This window comes from Gouania willdenowi, chromosome 17 (genome assembly GCF_900634775.1).
Source record: "Gouania willdenowi chromosome 17, fGouWil2.1, whole genome shotgun sequence".
In the NCBI taxonomy this organism is placed as follows: Eukaryota; Metazoa; Chordata; class Actinopteri; order Blenniiformes; family Gobiesocidae; genus Gouania; species Gouania willdenowi.
In genome coordinates this window covers 9,560,153-9,578,544 of record NC_041060.1, presented here as the reverse complement: position 1 = coordinate 9,578,544, position 18,392 = coordinate 9,560,153, and the positions used below count along the sequence as shown (strand labels likewise).

Below are 18,392 nucleotides of genomic sequence, written 5' to 3'. Positions count from 1 at the left end.
ACAATCTCATCAAAAAATCACACATATGGCGAGAGTTGCATTGCTGTGCGCTAGCCAAACGTGCTAGATGCTCATGTACTTGTGTAAAAGTGTTTTTTTTTTTTTTTTTTTTTTTTTTTTTTTTTAGCTTTGACAAAACAAAACACAGAAAAAAAGACGTTCTGTAGAACAATTTAAGACTTGGACTCTCTCAAATTCAGCCTAACATTGCAGATTAAAGTTGTAGCGAGTTGTATTTCAAAGTTTCAGGGTGAATAATATGTTGTAATACTGCTATATGTTTCTTTCTCCAAAATAAAAGAGATTGTTTTTCACTGAAAATGCAAGTAGACTAGTTAATTAAATAAAGCAAGTGATAATTCTATAATTATCAATAATAATATTATCATTATTCTTTTTTGTTATATATTATTCCTCAACATGATAGGTAAAATTCAGAGACAGATTTCACTGTTGGGATATATTGTACATGACATTAGATTATTGTGGTTTTTTAAGTGTGCAGGAGTTGGGGGTACATGGCTTTAGGTTAAATGTCTGAAGGGGTACTGACTGTGAAAAGTTTGGGAACCACTGTTGTAGACAAATGTTCGGACTAAGATGTAAGAGTTTGTGAAGCTTTGATAATTAACATCAACAATTCCAGACTCAAGGTTTCCTGAAGAAGAAGGTTTGAATCAGAAGTCATTGGACAGTGTACGATGGACACTCGACACACCATGGTGGACCTGTTGGTGCATGTGGTGCTGACTGGTGTTGGGACCATTATCAACCACATAATCCTCTTCATCGTGCCTCCCGTAGCCCTCGGCCCCATCCTGAGAGTAGCTGTGCTTCATCACCACGATGCTCCGACGACCAGTCGGCGTGGTGTGGGAAAGATGCGGCGACTGCTGGCCCCCCACCATGGCCTGAGGCCCTCCGTCAGGGGCGATGGTGGCGTCCCTCATGCTCAGGTTGCTGCGGCTGCCGTGCACGCTTCCGTGCTGCGAGCCGCAGTGGTGCTCACGTATGCATTTGCTTTCAGAGCGTCTGAGTTTGTAAAACTTGTCAAAGTCGTCGGCCATGTTGGGATCGGCGAGGTCAGTGGATGGAGCACGGCGAAGGGTGCACAGCTCGTAGTGAGGGGGCTCGAAACCAGGATGGAAGACGTCGGGGTCGAAGTCATCTCTGGATACAAAGGAAGGAAAGGTCGATTAAACACAATAACTCACTTTATGTTAAGCACAAAAGAGTCATTCCATGTCATTTCAACACATTTTCAAGACATCCCACACACTTTGGTCTAAAAAAAAAGGTCTGAAATGTTTAATGACCCACCCAGGAAATTATGGTTGAATAGCCATTGAAAAGACATCTTTGCCATACGCCTATAAACAATGCCAAAATATGGTAGAAAGGTGAAAAACTGTCTTTTTCTGGTCAGAGTACTATGCACCTGAGATTAATTTTATTCATTAATTAATGAATTAAAAATGTTACATCTTGCCTTCTCAATCAATATTACCTAATTATGGAAACCTTTGGTGTCATATTGTATCAGAATCAGATTTGTATTTTTGGTTTATGTTTGTGGGCTGTTATGTTTGAAATTGTTACAATACCTTTTCTTATTTTTTTTTTTTTTTTTAATATAATAAATAAAATGCTAAAAAACTGTCCAGGTACTTTCCCCAAATGAGATGTCCTACCTGTCTCCAATGACTATTTTTGGGTCATATTTGGACCAAAAGTGCTAAATCTGGACCAAGTTGGACGATCTAATGACAAATAAATTTCAACGACTATATTGAGACTAAATTTGGACACATTTTTTTTTATATTCCCACATGCAGTTATCGGCCAATGAAAGCAGTCAAACAGAAGTATTTTTTCGCATTTCAAGAGAATGTCACCCAAGAACTAATGCATGTATTTGACTAATCATTACTGATTTAAACAGTATGTTTAATGGTGGCCATACCAGCCTCTCATTGCCCGATCCCGTTAGATCTCGGAAGCTAAGCAGGTCTGGGCCTGGTTAGTAGTTGAATGGGAAACCACTGAGAATTCCAGGTGCCACAGTGGGGTGGCAGTCACCCCAGTGGTATCTGTCATTGTACCCTTGGGCAAGGCACTTCACCTACATTGCCTAGTATGAATGTAGTGTGTGACTGAGTGTTGGTGGTGGTCGGAGGGGCCGATGGCGCACTATGGCAGCCTCGCTTCCGCCAGTCTGCCCCAGGGCAGCTGTGGCTACAATAGTAGTTTACCACCACTAAGTGTGGAGTGAAAGAATAATGCCTTAATTCTGTAAAGCGACTTTGAGTGTCTATGATAAAGCGCTATATAAAACTGATGCATTATTATGTATGTAGCTCAAAGCTGACCAAATTACAGGGAGCTGAGACATATACAAAGTTATTTACTGAAGGCCCAAATATGTTTGAGCCGGAAACCAAGACAAACTTTTTCCAGAATTTTGCGTCTACCTGCGGATGATGTATTTTTTCCGAGGCTGTTTGGCCTGGATGATGCCAGAGATGATGAGCAGGATGATGACCAGACCACAAGTCACTCCAATAATGGTGAGGTTGGTGTTATCCAGTGTATCCAGGATGCTGGCTTTCCTTTTTTCTAGATGGCAAAAGAACATAAGTAACAGCTTTTGCAGCTACAGGTTGGCAGTGTGACTTTATTTGACCTTTGCAGTGATTCTCGTCCCAGGGATAAACACAGTTCTGGATGCCATTGCAAACCAGGGTGTTATTGATGCACATGTTGCTGTGGCAGAAGAAAGTGTTTTCCTCACATGGAGCTGAAAAATAAAATTAGGCAGTTTCTTTTTTCATCAGATAAAGACAGTGTTGACCAGGGGTGCACAATACGTCGATGGCCGCAAGACCTCATAAATGAATCAGAACGGCACAGTCACGTTTACCAGGAATGAAAGTAACCAAAGCAAAAACCAAAGAAATTAAACCTATTCAGCTTCTGACATCAGTTTGAGGGGGCGCTAGTGCACTAATCTGTTCATTACTAGAGGCCTTAGAGATCAAATCAAAAATAAATTGACTAGGGCGGAAAAAAAAAAAAACGGTTAAATTACGACTCTAAACTTTTGTTTTAAGCTCCACAGTTTTTTGACATTGGCTTTGTTTGAAATCGCATACTAACGTACTACTCATACTAAGCCTGACGTCAAAATTAGTATGTACTGTAGTACGTTTTCATTAGATAATATGAAAAGATTGAGAATACTGGTGAAATATCTGGATGTATAATATATCGAGACAGTTTTGAAGTATGCACGGTGGGCACACTAGTCATACTCAACCGCCCCATAATGCATTGCGAGTGGAACGTAAAATTGTTTTGTGACCGGCTTCAAGCTAAAAGTCAAACACCCCTTTTTCTAACAACAAAAGCGTCCCTTATTGTCTCCCATTAGTTTTTAATGCTTTTGTAAATAGGGCTCTTGTTTTAAAGTTAACCAGAAGTTTTGTCAGTAGCACAATGGAGGGTCTCCGAAAATCTCTGAAATGTCGACATGAAATGTGGTGGAGCCGTATTTCAGCAGAGGGCGCTCTAGGAGTGGCTCTGCCTAAAAGTTCTAAAAAGGAAGCATTAATCCGGACAAACGGTTTTTACTTATATTAGTGGCTCTTCTGATGTTGGATTAACGCATGCTGAACATGTTGAACGGGGGGCGTGTTTTGCTATTTTTCATACGCCTGCAATATCTACATCATTGTGTTATTTTTGTCATTTTCATCTGCATATTTACAATAAATGGATCGGCATATCCGACCGGACTTCAAAGCCTTTGGTATTTCACTTTTTATTATTTATCTACAATAGTATTCTCTCTAACCACAGCACGCGTTAACATCAGAAGCGCCACTGCAAAATGTGTATATGTGAGTTTTTTGGATCAAATGAGCACATTGATATTGTACTTTCTCACTTGAGCAATATCAAAACACGCAGGCGACGGTGCCTGGATGTTTCGCCTAATAATCTCCCTGGTTTTTTGATCGATGTTGATCTGGAAGTAGATCGAAAAAAAAAAACATCATGAAAAACAATGGAAATAAACATGAAACAAGAGAAAAAAGTTACTTATGGCTTTTATTTTGTCTGCAAAGGAGTGGAAAATGCAGACTTTTTAAAAAAATTCATTGTCAGAGGCTGAGTTCAAAGTCTGACGTCAAATTGAGTATGAAGTGCATTCACATTAGATAGTGTGCAAAGATTGAGTATGTGAGAAATATCCGGATGTATACTATATCGGGACATTTCCTAAGTATGCACGGTGGGCACACTACTCATACTCAACTATCCCATGATGCATTGCGAGCGGAACGTAAAATTGTCCTGGAACTAAAAATACTAAAAATAAAACATTCTCCTTTTCAAAACAAAAGCATTTCTTCTTGTCTTCCATTTGTTTTTAACGCTTTTGTAAAGAGATCTCTTGTTTTGAAGTTCACTGAAAGTAAAGTCAGTAGCACAATGGAGGGTCTCCGAAAATCTTGGAAATATCGGCATGAGAAATGACCACATGTTGATATTCTACTTGGTCACTTTCTCGCTTATAATGTTTTCAGAACTTTCAAAGGTGGAGAATCAACAGATATTTAGCCTCAGTGTGCTTCAGGTTTTTGTCATTGTAGGTTCGAAATGCATCTTGGGAAACTTGGAAGTATACTTTAGTGGGAACAGTTATGATCCTAATCCTCTTAACCATACTTATAGTATATACTCATTGAGTTTGTAGTGCATACTACGGAGTATGCCATTTTGAACACAGCCATTGTTGGAAAAGTTTTGCGCATTGAATTGTGGGATGTGGAGTCAAGGAGACGAAAGCATACTTCATTCCGATAGTAAGGTGAATACCAAGAACAAACTAGAATAAAAATGGTGTCAAGCAATAAATCACAGTAAGAATTAGAGAACTCAGAGAGCGCAGACCTCCGCCAAGTACAGCACGAGTACCGGGCGGGACATACACACAATGCACTTTCCTACCACTACTACATTACCCATAAACCACTGCGCTTAAAGGAGCAGGCTCAGACACAGCTCCTATTTTTTTGATATTTTCTAATTATCGGTAATTTAGAACATCACCAAAATCCAATCACCTCTTCCTTGTCCCATTATTACCATTTCCTGAAAATGTCATCAAAATCCGTTTATAACCTTTCACGTTATCTTGCTAACAGACAGACAGACAGACAGACAGACAGACAGACAGACAGACAGACAGATAAAACATAAAACGGGTAAAACATAACCTTCCACTCTGCGCTTCACACTTGGCGGAGGTAATGAAGGAAAATCACCTCTATGCATCTGCTGATGGGACTCCACACCCCACAATGCAATGCACAAAAGTTTTAACAAACAATAGTTTACAATGGAGATTAAAACAAACTTTTGAGCAGCAATTTCAACCTTTTACATCTTTTTTTTGGTACATTTTAGTGTTTATCCTTTGATTCGTGTGAGGCAATAACATTTCCACCAGATGTTAATCCCAGTCTCATCATTGTGAATAACACCAGACAGCCCAGATAAATCCATTGTTTAATCTCAGTGGGATTAAGACTTTAATCATTACTAATTAAAGTTTTTGGCTATACTTGGAGGTAGGCCAATAAGCTTAAAATACATTAAAAAGACAACGTCGGCTCATAGGGTCGTCATCCTGTAGTTTTTCTTGTAAAAGCCAATGAGTTTAGAACGAAATAAAAAGACGCAGCAAGTTTAGTCTTTATTTTTTTGCTTCGCATTGAAAGAAGCATGTAAATAATTTGGATGACAAGAGTTTGAAGATGGTAAAAGTCACTCACAGGGACCAGAAAAAAAGTCAAATTTCACAAAGATTGGTTGAATTTTTTGAAAATTTGCCAATGATAAATTATTAAATGTTTTGATTTTTGAAACTGATCCAGAATCAGTGTATTCTCCAAAATTGAATGGAATCTTCTATGGCAGCGGGTCGTGCTTCTCAATGTGTGTGAGGTATGACAGGTGTGGCGCGACAAACAGGAGAATGCCTTTCTCCATTGAAAATAAGATCATTAACACTAAACAAAACGCCTACACACGTAATAATAAATAGCCTAAAAATTAAAAGAGCATTAAATTATTAGACTGCATTAGATATGGGCCGTTAACAAAATGTAACTTGGAACTAAAGTGCAAAAATAATGGTTTACGTCGGCTTGTATTTCACATGGAGCAGAACGGTTAACAAACTTTCAATAGCTGACTTAAAAATGTAACTCCTTATTTGTTTTCTGAAGTTTTTTGGCACAGATTTTGAACAATATTTCTTTATTTCCTGTATTTTTGACTGCTGCACCTTCACATTAGTTTTTTTCATGCAGGTAATTTCCGTAGTTTAATTTAGTTTTTGATTTATTATGAAATATGTTGTTACTTGTTCCCTGTTCATTCAATAAATTGAAAATATTATTTGTCAGGATTATTTGGAGGACAATGGGCCTTTATTCCAAGTGAGGAATACCCAAAAACATTTTGAGAACCACATAAGGTCTTTCTTTGGTTAAAATCACAAATCCATTAGGTACTTTTCATGTAATTCTGCTTACAAAAATATTTTATAACTTCATGTGCTTAAACAATGGATAAACAACTCTTCATCCTTTACCATTTTTCCTAAAGTAAACGTCAAAATGCTTTACGTTCTCTCACGTGCATGGAAGGTAGTGAAGAGAATCCTAAATCTGCTCTTCCTGCTTCCTTCATCCGCCCACAGCCTCACGACGCCCACGGACGACACCAGCATCACATCGTTGGCTACCGTAGAGCAGAACTTGTTCTTCAGATGCTCCACTGAGCTGCTGCCGTCGTAGATGCCCACGAAGTTACGCTTGCACTCATTGGAGTTGTGCATCTCGTACTCCAGGAAGCGCAGGTAGATCTGTGTGAGGGGCAGAAGCTCCAGCTTTGGCCTTGTTTTATTATGATCTGCTTGTTATATTTGGGTCATTTCATGTAATTTCAACACATTTTTATGAAATTCAGGACAATCCCCCTTGAAGTTGTAGGCCAATAAAAATGGTTAAAAAATGCATTTTTTTCAGAATTCATATTCATATTTATTCTAAAAGCATGTACGTTGACCTCAGTCAAGTTAAAACATTTTTTTTAATAATTTATCAAAAGATTTACATTTAAAAAAGATTAAAGATGTATACATTTATCAATTTACAAGAAAAAAAAAACTGAAGATAATTAATCTGTAAATGAAATTTCAGAATAAAATAGAAATTCAATTGAAATAATAATGTTAAATGTAGCTTAAATACAAAATTTTACTTTGCAATGCCTGGGTTTAATGTAAATAGTAATTTAATGGAAATTAACTCGCTCTTTGTCTCAAAACAATCCACAAAATGTTATCTTCAAAGACAAGAGCTTGACTAATACAAGTGCATGAGATTAGATGCCATTTTTTGTAAATAATGTTAGGAATGGGTTTTAAATTTTTTTTATAAATTTTCTAAAGTTCTTGCACTGTAAATTTACCAGGAGCTAGTAGGACTGACACGTTAGTTTTTATTCTGAATGGATTTGTAAACAAAGGAATAAATCAAATAGTAAATGTTACATGCTGAAGTAGTAAAATAACATATATTATTTTGGAGTATTTAAACAAAATGTGTCTATTGCTATATCATTATTTCATGATTTTGTGAGTGTTTTCTATTTATTTATATTTTTAAGTGCTGTTAAATTGCTTTGTTGTTATAATACCACGTTACAAGTATGGCCTTGACCTCACCCTCTCACCTTCACTGTGTGATTTAACTGTGTATACAAACCTTTGATTTTGGTGGAGCCTTGATGGTCCACCTGCAGTCCACAGCCTCCGTCTGCAGAGCTCGAGTTTCTTTCGCTATCTGTGTTGATTCCACAAATCCCTCCGAACCGCTAAGTTCAAATTCACAATCTGCCAAGAAAGAGAGAGATGACGTAATATCAGTCCCTCAAAAAATATGTCAAGCAGATACGTGCTTAAAGTATTCTCCAATTTTAATTCAAGAATGAAATTATTTGATTTTAAGAATACAAGATCATTTTTAACATCAGTACTCACATGGTAGTGCTGGAAGTACCCCAAGTTCTTTAAACTCTGGATCTAAAAGGGGGAAAAAAAATTATTTTTTTCTATATTTTTTTCTATTTTTTCTGTCTAAAAACAATCGGTAATGTTATACAATTTGGCTTTCACTTATCTTCACTTTGGCTAAGTGCTTCACTTTAGCTTCCACGCTAGCTCCACTTTAGCTTCCACGTTAGCTCCCACGTTAGCTTCACTTTAGCTTCCACGTTAGCTCCACTTTAACTTCCACGTTAGCTTCACTTTAGCTTCCACGTTAGCTCCACTTTAGCTCCCACGTTAGCTCCACGTTAGCTTCCACATTAGCTTCACTTTAGATTCCACGTTAGCTTCACTTTTTCTTCCACGTTAGCTTTACTTTAGTTTTCATGTTAGCTTCACTTTGGCTTTCACGTTAGCTTCACTTTAACTTCCATCTTAGTTTTACTTTAGCTTTCGCGTTAGCTTACTTTAGCATCCACATTACCTTCACTTTAGCTTCCACGTTAGCTTCACTTTAACTCTCACGTTAGCCATACTTAAGCTTTCACGTTAGCTTTACTTTAGCTTCACTTTAGGTTTCACATTAGCTTTACTATAGCTCCCACATTAGCTTCACTTTAGCTTCCACGTTAGCTTTACTTTAGTTTTCATGTTAACTTCACTTTAGCTTTCACGTTAGCTTCACTTTAACTTCCATATTAGCTTTACTTTAACTTTTGCGTTAGCTTACTTTAGCATCCACATTAGCTTCACTTTAGCGTCCACGTTAGCTTCACTTTAACTCTTACGTTAGCCATACTTAAGCTTTCACGTTAGCTTTACTTTAGCTTCACTTCAGGTTTCACATTAGCTTTACTATAGCTCCCACATTAGCTTCACTTTAGCTTCCATGTTAGCTTCACTTTAGTTTCCACTTTATGTTCTGCCTTAGCTTTACTTTAGCTTTTATGTTAGCTTCACTTTAGCTTTCATGTTAACTTCACTCTAACTTCCACATTAGCTTTACTTTAGCTTTCACGTTAGCTTTATTTTAGCTTCCAAATTAGCTTCACTTTAGTTTCCACATTAGCTTCACTTGAGCTTCCAAGTTAGCTTCACTTTAACTTTCACGTTAGCTTCACTTTAACTCTCACATTAGCTTCACTTTAGCTTTCATGTTAACTTCACTTTAACTTCCACATTAGCTTTACTTTAGCTTCCAAATTAGCTTCACTTTAGCTTCCATGTTAGCTTCACTTGAGCTTCCAAGTTAGCTTCACTTTAACTTTCACGGTAGCTTCACTTTAACTCTCACGTTAGCTTCACTTTAGCTTTAATGTTAGCGTCACTTTAGCTTTCACGTTAGCTTAATTTAAGCCTTCACGTTAGCTTTTCTTTAGTTTCCACTTTAGCTTCACTTTAGCTTGCGCTTTACTGACAAAGTGAAAGCATAGAATGCAGTTGTTTAAGAGTGTGTTGTTTTCATTAAAAAAAAGAATTATAATAAAAGAAAAATTAAAAAATGTATTTCGATTTTTCATAAATTTCAGGCAACTGCAGGTTGAAAAACACTGTTCTACTGGCTTTCTGTATTTAGAAATGTATGCACAACAGACATAAAAGAGTGGATTATAAACAAAATTTGTCTCTTGAGATTTGGAGGTTAAGTACAGAGCAAACAAATAAAAGCAAAATAAGAATAACATTATTCAAGGCATGATGCAAAAAATAAAATAAAATCACTGCTGGACGGAGTTTGCATAATCCTTCGATTGTGCCCTCAATCCAACATCCCTTCAAAACCAATGCCCTTCATCGAGGAGGAAAACAGAAGGGACCAGATAGTACGTTCTAAACCTTTGTGCTGATGAATCTGTGATGTGGATTATAAATCCTGATGTATCAGATTAGTTTAGGACAGATTAGACTCCACAAGCAGTTACAACCTGTCTTGTGCTTTGCCTCTAACTTTCTCAGAAGCACGCATGTTCATGATGCTTTTCATTCATGAATATTAAGGAAAAAAAATACTGACCGATACAAAATGGAACTGAGGAATTTCCAAAGGAATAATGCACTATACATGCTTTTATGTAACATATAATTAACAATTTATATATAGACGATGTAGCATAGTAGACATATTGTTAGAATGCCAGGTGTGAGAATGCACTGAGGCTCAAATCTATAGGGACACGTAATGATAACGTAATCCTTTTATGTTTCCTACTTCTTTGGTCAGATTATTTACATCAATTCCCCCGTGTTCATACATGCGTGTGTGAGTGCATGTGCCATGACAATGGTTTATTGTCTCGAGAAGAATAAAAAAAAAAAAAGATATCAGATGAAATAAAATAAAATATAATCCAGGTAAATCCTTTTTTCAATTGTTTTTGACTGAAAATGTGTGATATGCACAAAAATGGTTTCATAGTATTCATGTGGATTTCACTTAAGGAGATTATTTGGTTGTTGTTGAGATGCTTTATTGATCAACATATCCTCTATTATTATTATTATTATTATTATTATTATTATTATTATTATTATATTTTAGTTTTTTGTTTTTCAATTCAATTCAACTTTATTTATAGAGCGCCAATTACAACAATAGTGATCTAGTAGCGCTTGTAAAAAATATAATTTAGGTTTGAATAATATGCTTTAATTGTTACGGTTTCAAAATGCGTCATTTGTAGCAAAAAAGAAGAAAAAGTAAGTAAGAAAAAACTATAAGAAAGAAGGGTATCATTGGGTTTGCTAAAAATTATTTAGTTAATTAATTAATCGACTGTCCCGCTTATTCCTGTTCACTTCTACTGGCAATCGTGAGACTCTGATTAACCTAACATACATGTTTTTGGATGGTTGGGAGGAGACCATATAGTACCCAGAATAACCCCACTCAAGCATGGGGAGAACATGCAAACTCCAAATAGAAACAATCCAAAAATAAATCCAGAATATTTCAAAAAAACATATAAATTGGTTCCAAGTGCGATTATTATGTCTATCTGTATCATCATTTTGACATGAGATAAATTCAAGTGTTCCTGGTTAAACATTCTCGCATGAAGAAAACATACTTATGGAGAAATAACTTCTAAAAATTGTTTTTTGTTCTATTTTAAAAAAATCCATTCAGTTTCCACTTTGCATAGAATTACACAGGACATTAAAATGTGGCATTAAGTCTCATGAAATTTAATGCAAATACACAGAACAAAATCTCCTGATCTGCAGATAAACTATCAAAGTAAAAGGTCATTTTACTTCACCTTCAAAAAAAGCAAATAATAGTACAGATTTCATTAGTTTTTTATAGATTTCATAGTTTCTCGACAAGTAAAACGTTTTAGTAAATAAGTAATTAATTCATTTATAAAGTGCTTTTTGCAAATAAAATCACAAAGTGCTATACAGAGCTGTGGAGAAATGAATACAAGTGCAACAATACAAGTTTTAATTCTTGATATGTCTTCATCACGTGAGGAAATAAAGTTGTGAGTTGACGGAGAGGTGGATAAATACAGACAGAAGAAAGCTGATTAATCTTTGTCCCTTATCTCTGTAGGTGCCCTATAAAATGTTGATAAACCCTCTGCTTCAGACTCTCTTAATCTGCTGCTGCGGCTCAACGCTGACGAGCCATATTGCCTGAAAGACAAGCTTTCATTAACTTCTGTTGTGTGTGTGTGTGTGTGTATTGGGGCTTGACCTGAGTTTAAATGATGTGTTTTTATTTTAAAAGGCAAATCGAATTTACGAACAAGACCAACCTCCACCAAGCACCAAAAATGTATATCTCCATTAATAACAATACAGAAGGTCCAAATGTATGGGCACCCCCCATGTTTTTGAAAAATCGCAATGAAATGCACAATCCAGATCCGATCCGCATGAAACTCAGTGGAGTAATTGAAGAAACAATCCAACATAACTGAGTCAGATTTCAAAGATCGATCAATTACAAACCAATATATACATTTTAGAAATTTTGCTATTGGTGAGAGATAGGGATTTTTTTGGTTTTTCAAAACTGATCCATAATCAGTATATTGATCCAGATCCCCTAAAAAAAACTTAAAGGAACCTTCCATGGCATAAGGTCTATCTTTATTTTGTCAACATCTGTTACTTTTGATGTAATCCAGACAAAATAAACAAGTTAAAATCTTACCCTTACCTTTGAGGAGCTACTTTGAAAGAAAGTTGAGGGTTTGTTTTAATACTTTTTGTTAATTTTTTGTGAGTTCATGGATGAAAAGGCCAGCCAAAGAAACACTGAGTTATTTTTCTACATTCCCCATTCCACTATCAGCTGGCATAAAATCATTTAGTCATTGTAAAGAGCAAAATCTGTATATTTTGAGGTTACTTAAATTGGCTCTAATTTATGGGGATCTTGAGTCCTGAAGCCAGGCCAGTGTCCGTAGAGGCAGAATTTGGGGCAATCAATGTTTTCTCATCCTTTATTTACCAATGAAAGAATTGCACTCACTCACCCTGTGTGAAGTTGTAACGGGCAGAAAACCCAATGGCCTCCAGTTCACCATCAGCCACAAACTTGATGTACAGGTACCTCCCACTGGAGCGGACGTATGCAGGGCTTTCCTGTCCACAATAACGTCCGATGATGGGTGAGAAACCAAAGGGCCCATCACGCACTTCAATGTGATCAAACTTGCAATCCCAGGAAGGCTCGATTGAGTACTTCTCATTAAAGAAAAGATCAATGCACTGTCGGGGAGAGGCTGCAGTGGGGCAAAGAAGAAGATAAGAGGGTTAGAGATAAAAGCAGGGGGTGAACATTGTTTGAAATCGCATACTAACGTACTACTATTACCAAGTCTGACGTCAAAATTAGTTTGAAGTATGTTAACATCAGATAGTATGGAATGATTGAGTACGCGAGAAATACCCGGTTGTATACTATATCGGGACATTTTTGAAGTATGCATGGAAGGCACACTAGTCATACTCAACCTCCCCATGATGCATTGCGAGCGAAATGTAAAATTGTTCTGGGACTGGCTTCAAGCAAAGAATCAAACATCCCTTTTTCAAAACAAAAGCATCTCTTCTCGTCTTCCATTCGTTTTTAACACTTTTGTAAATAAGGCTCTTGTTTTGAAGTTAACCGGAAGTTTTGTCAGATGCACAATGGCAAGCCTTCAAAAATCTCCGAATTGTCGGCATGAAATGTGTTTCCGCGAGTTTTTTGGATCAAATGACCACATGTTGATATTCTACTTGGTCACCTACTTGCTTAAAATACTTTCAGAACTTTCAAAGGTGGAGAATCAACAGAGATATTTAACCTCGAGATGCAGGTTTTTGTTGTTGTAGGTCGAAATGCATCTTGGGAAACTAAGAAGTATACTTCAGTGGAAACGGTCATCATCCTAATCCTCCTAACCATACTTTAGTATATAGTAGACAGTATATACTCATTGAGTGTGTAGTGCATAGAACGGAATATGCCATTTCAAACACAACCTAAAAGTCCCTTTGAAGAGCTCTTCCTCTCTGCTTCATTGTCTACTACAAAACCACAACTGTCGCCCCCTACAGTCACAGATGGGTTTTTTTTTAGGTCACGACTGTTACTCATTATACTCATTGAGTTTGTAGTACATATTATGGAGTGTGCCATTCACCCTCAATAATGTAGATACACTCGCGCTCTGGCGGGTATTTCTCAGGGTAGTTTGGTGAAGTGAAGTATCCTCCATCAGGCTCCTTTATCCATGTCCCACACAGCCCGGCTGGAGTCACACCTGAGTTGTTTTTCACTGAATAGAGACAGCAAGAGGAATAAGCACAGATTTATATATCGGGTATTCTTTGGTAATATTCAATCTTATACACACCTTTGGCTACATACAGTACAGTACATGGTTAAATGAATAATAAAGTTAAACAGAAAAATAACTAAACAGAAAAAATAACACAGATTGTGAGTGTGATTTCCCTGGCGACTTTGTCTCGAAATGAGAAGATAAACATCTTTATCCATTGCCACTAAATCAAATACAATGACATATATTCTAACAACTATTCAAAAAGCTGTTCTGTGTTTCTCAAATGAGTTACTGCAGAGGTTCCCAACCCATTTTGTTATTACAAATGTCCTGTACCCTAGAATTAGTTTTTGATCATGGTTATTAAAATGTGTTACAAATACAGAGTAGACAGGATTAGGGCACAAAGTGACAAGTGCACCACCTCAAATATTTTTATACTACATTATATTTGAAATAGATTTATATTTGAGAAAGTTTAAGTATAGGATACAGTTATTTGATATTTATTCTGTGTGAAGTGTATTTGAAATATAATAATATTTCAAAAAAGTGAATTTTTTTTTTAGAGTTTTTTGGTTTGTTTTTACTGGACATTTCAGGTGACCCCAAGGTTGAAAAACACTGAGATAGTTGTATACCTTGACCTTTTTTCTTAGTTTCTGTGGCACCAGATAACATCTGAGCTGACATGAGACTTACTGCGAGAGCTAGAAAAAAACAAAGGAAACAGGTGATTTTCCTTAATATGCATGTATATTTTACAGGACAATACAAGAAAAAGAAAAAAATTGGGGTTACCATTTCTAATCAAAGTGACGACTCAAGAAAGCCTCACAATAAATGATAATACCTTGGGTAAACTCACCAGTGTGCAGCAGAAATTTGTGCACCATGTCTGTTCCCTGGGTGTAACAGATGCCCATAAGTTTATACACACCATGTAAAGAAGCCCATGAATGCACCAGATTCACTGCAGCACGTTCATCTCTCTACATCTCTCTGTCCTCTCCGACAGCTCAAAGGATTAAAAACTGCCCCGACCATCACAAACCTTTATAGTTTTGCTCCACCTTTAGGCGCCATTAATCCTCTCCCAAGATTATTAAGCAGCACCAGTTTGAAAATTGATACCATTTCTAGATTTTTCAGAAGTCAGTATCTTGCAACAAAATTAAAAAAAGATATTAAAACTTAAGACATATATAATATGGGTTCTTTCTTGATTTTTTTTCCCCCAGTTCACCTTGTGTGCAAGACCACTTGATAAACACCTTACATATTCACTTCCACACATATTCACTATATTGAATTAATATGATGTGTTTTTGGATTGTGCGAGGAAGTCAGTGCACCAAGAGAAAACCCGCACAAGATATAAGAATAGAAAAGTACCAGATACTACACTCTGGAGTCAAACCCTGACTGCTGTGAGGGAAAAGTGCTAACTATGGTATTACATCCCCACGCTGCCCTCTACAGATCAGGAAAAGCAATTATTTATTACACTTTCTTTATTTGTTTCAATACTTTGTGTTTAAGGAATCAATTCATATACATTTTTAGTTTTACCCTAGCTTTGTTTAGACCTATTTTGTTATTATTATCAAAAGAGTTTTTGGGAGGGTTATTGACTTGCTGTATGCACTTTGATAATATTTGGCCTGGACAGATTTGTTGACCATTTTCCCTGTTGTGGTTGAGATAATTTGCAGAAATTATATTTTACAATTTTAGTAGTTTGCATTGATTTGTTAAAGATCAAGAAATTAGTAATTAATCTACATGTTAACAGTCTTTTTAACAAATGTACAGAACTTAAAATTATCATTACTATATTTTTAATTATATTTTATTATTGTTTTAACTAAAAAAAAAAAAAAAAAAAAAAAAAAACGCTCACCCGTTGTTATCAAATAATCTTAGATAATCATCTGATTGTCTAATTACTGTATTTTTCTTGGCTATCCTAAACAATAATAAAGTGTTTATGTTACGCTGCACACTTAAAAAAAAACATAATAATGTGTTTTTCAACCATATGGAGTTGCCTGGAATTCAAATAAGGTCCCCTGAAATATTTAGTGATTTATATTTTACAAAAAAAACTTTTAAAACGTTTGAATTATTGCTCTTTTTCAAATTATAACACACACACACAAAAAAATCTTAGATAACTGTATTCTATGCTTTCACTCTCTCAAATATAAATCCAGTTCAAAATAAAATGCATCTTGTCACTTTTTGCAATAATCCTGCATGGCAACAACAAACATTATCAAAAGCTAATTCAAGAAAAGAAAAGAAAAAAAGTCTCTGAAGACGCCAAAAATGGGGTCACGACCCAAAAAAAGGTTGGAAACCACTGATGTAATGTGACATAATATAATGGAGATTGGTAAAGCAATGTAGCTCTTGTCATATTTGTGATTTTTTGTCACCACATCAGCTAATGTGTAATTTGTTGCAATGCATGTAGGCTCCTGACTGCTGGTCGATTTATATTCTAGTTTCTGATTTATTTATTTAAATTCATGTACCCCCTATGACAATTTGCGTACACCTGGGGGTACCCGTACCCCACTTTGGGAACCTAGAATTTAGTAGATAGTAAAAGGTCAGTTTTGAAAAAAAAAAAAAAATGAGCAGAGATTATTAGATACAATTTCTATGGTACCTATTCCCCCCTTTTAATTAAATATTTATTCAAAACATATAGTTAGTTAGTTGGTTAGGTGGTTGATTAGTTAGTCAAGTACCAGCCAAGAATCACTGAGCATATTAACAAACTCTTCCTTCTCCTTCCTGGACAAAACTGTTATTTTATGCTTGTCTGATGGCTGCAGTGTGAGTGTGGTGTGAGGAAATGCAAAAGCCAGAGAGTTAGAGGTGAAATCAAATGCCTTGAGCAAACAGTACAAAGGTCAGTGCTGACGCAGGCATGGGTACAGACTAACCTCCCCAAAGATGATAATCTTAAATGGTTATAGATTCTATTTGTAGCATTTTTTTTTACCTGTTTACTAACTCCCCCCAATCCAAAGCCAGGTAGCAGTGCAAACATGCCACAGCATGCTGGTGCAGGGTTTGAATAAACTGTTAGGTCATCACTCTTTGTATGACACATTTCAACTGCTCGTGCAGAGCTGTCCACCTGTTAATCATGTCGGAACCGTGGGTAAATCTATGGCTCATGTGTTCAACTCTATGCCCGGGGCAGAATCCGGCCCTTTAGAGTATCCAATTCGAGAAAATGACAGAAAACATGAATTATTGTGTGAATGAAAGTCAGCAATATTTGCAAGGCTCACAGTTTTCCCAGTGCTTATAATATTGCATGATTGTAGTCATTTTTAATGTTAAAAATTCAAAATCCTTACATATTACGACATAATATTTCCCTTAATTAAATAGAAATCACAAAAAATGAAGATCCTGTTGGGACTGATATCTATCACTTATTACTTGAATATTGTCAGTTTCTTACATATTTAGTATTTTACGTATACGGAGAAGTGAAAACTATGGCACAATAATTTTGAAATTACTCATAAAAGAAAAAAGAAAAAATGTAATTAAATATTTAGACCGTCTTGAGATTTGCGGCAACCACAATGTGTGTAACATCTACAGTAATAGAAAAATGCTTAGTAACAATTGATCATGTTGACTCCAAAAATTTAATGTCATAAATGAATAATAAAATTATGTCGGCTGCCGCTTTCTGCTTCATTTTTGCTGCAGTACCATACATGAACTACTGGATGCAGTGTTGCTTCACCATTTACATTGTGAAGAAGAGTTGCGCAACACAAGAAGAACCAACCTAAAGTCTCAAAAGTTTGGGACCATTTCACTGAAAGCTTACACTACAACAAATGCATAAAACAATCTACAACAAATTGATTCATATATATATATATATATATATATATATATATATATATATATATAAATATATATATATATTGTACTGTCACTGTGTTTTATGGCACTTATGTACATTATATTGAGAATTGTATTCTTTCGAATGAATTTCGGAAAACTGTAATGAAAACTTTTGACCACCGGGGGGAGGGCAATCCTCCTCCTGAAGCCCTTCGCAAACACTGCGTATGTCCTACGTCATTTTAAAGATATGATTTGATATGTGTTCGTAAGAATTCTGATTACAGTTCCTGGGAATTCCACACTCATGGGTGTCCACCAAAAGTCTCACATTTTGTTTGATTTTAGTTTTAGCTACGTGGCTTCGTCTGACTTTACCTCAACATGCTAAATGCTAAGGGCTAAACAGTGTTAACATGACAGCCATTAAAATATAAATTTAAGGTCAAACATACATGTCTTTCAAACAGAGCTGTAGCTACTCATCTTTTGCTAAAATAATGCTTGTCATAAATACTTTTGTGAATTACCATAGTAAGAGTCAGGATGTAGATGTGGTCTTATTATCCTAAAAAACCAAACCCTAAATGTTAGGT

General features: G+C 36.0%; 1 protein-coding gene and 1 pseudogene across 1 annotated transcript; one reads left to right on the top strand and one right to left on the bottom strand.

Moving 5' to 3' along the window:
• Window positions 1–399: 399 nt before the first annotated feature.
• On the bottom strand, window positions 400–14,834 carry LOC114479592 (neuropilin and tolloid-like protein 1). Its single transcript, XM_028473346.1, has 9 exons — window positions 14,777–14,834; window positions 13,765–13,899; window positions 12,610–12,858; window positions 8,117–8,158; window positions 7,842–7,969; window positions 6,709–6,937; window positions 2,684–2,797; window positions 2,472–2,616; window positions 400–1,170 (listed from the first exon to the last, which is right to left on the bottom strand). Exons 1-9 carry the CDS (start codon window positions 14,832–14,834, stop codon window positions 678–680), a joined length of 1,593 nt encoding a protein of 530 aa, XP_028329147.1. The 3' UTR covers window positions 400–677.
• Window positions 1,950–2,067, top strand: LOC114479905 (uncharacterized; annotated as a pseudogene).
• Window positions 14,835–18,392: the final 3,558 nt, after the last annotated feature.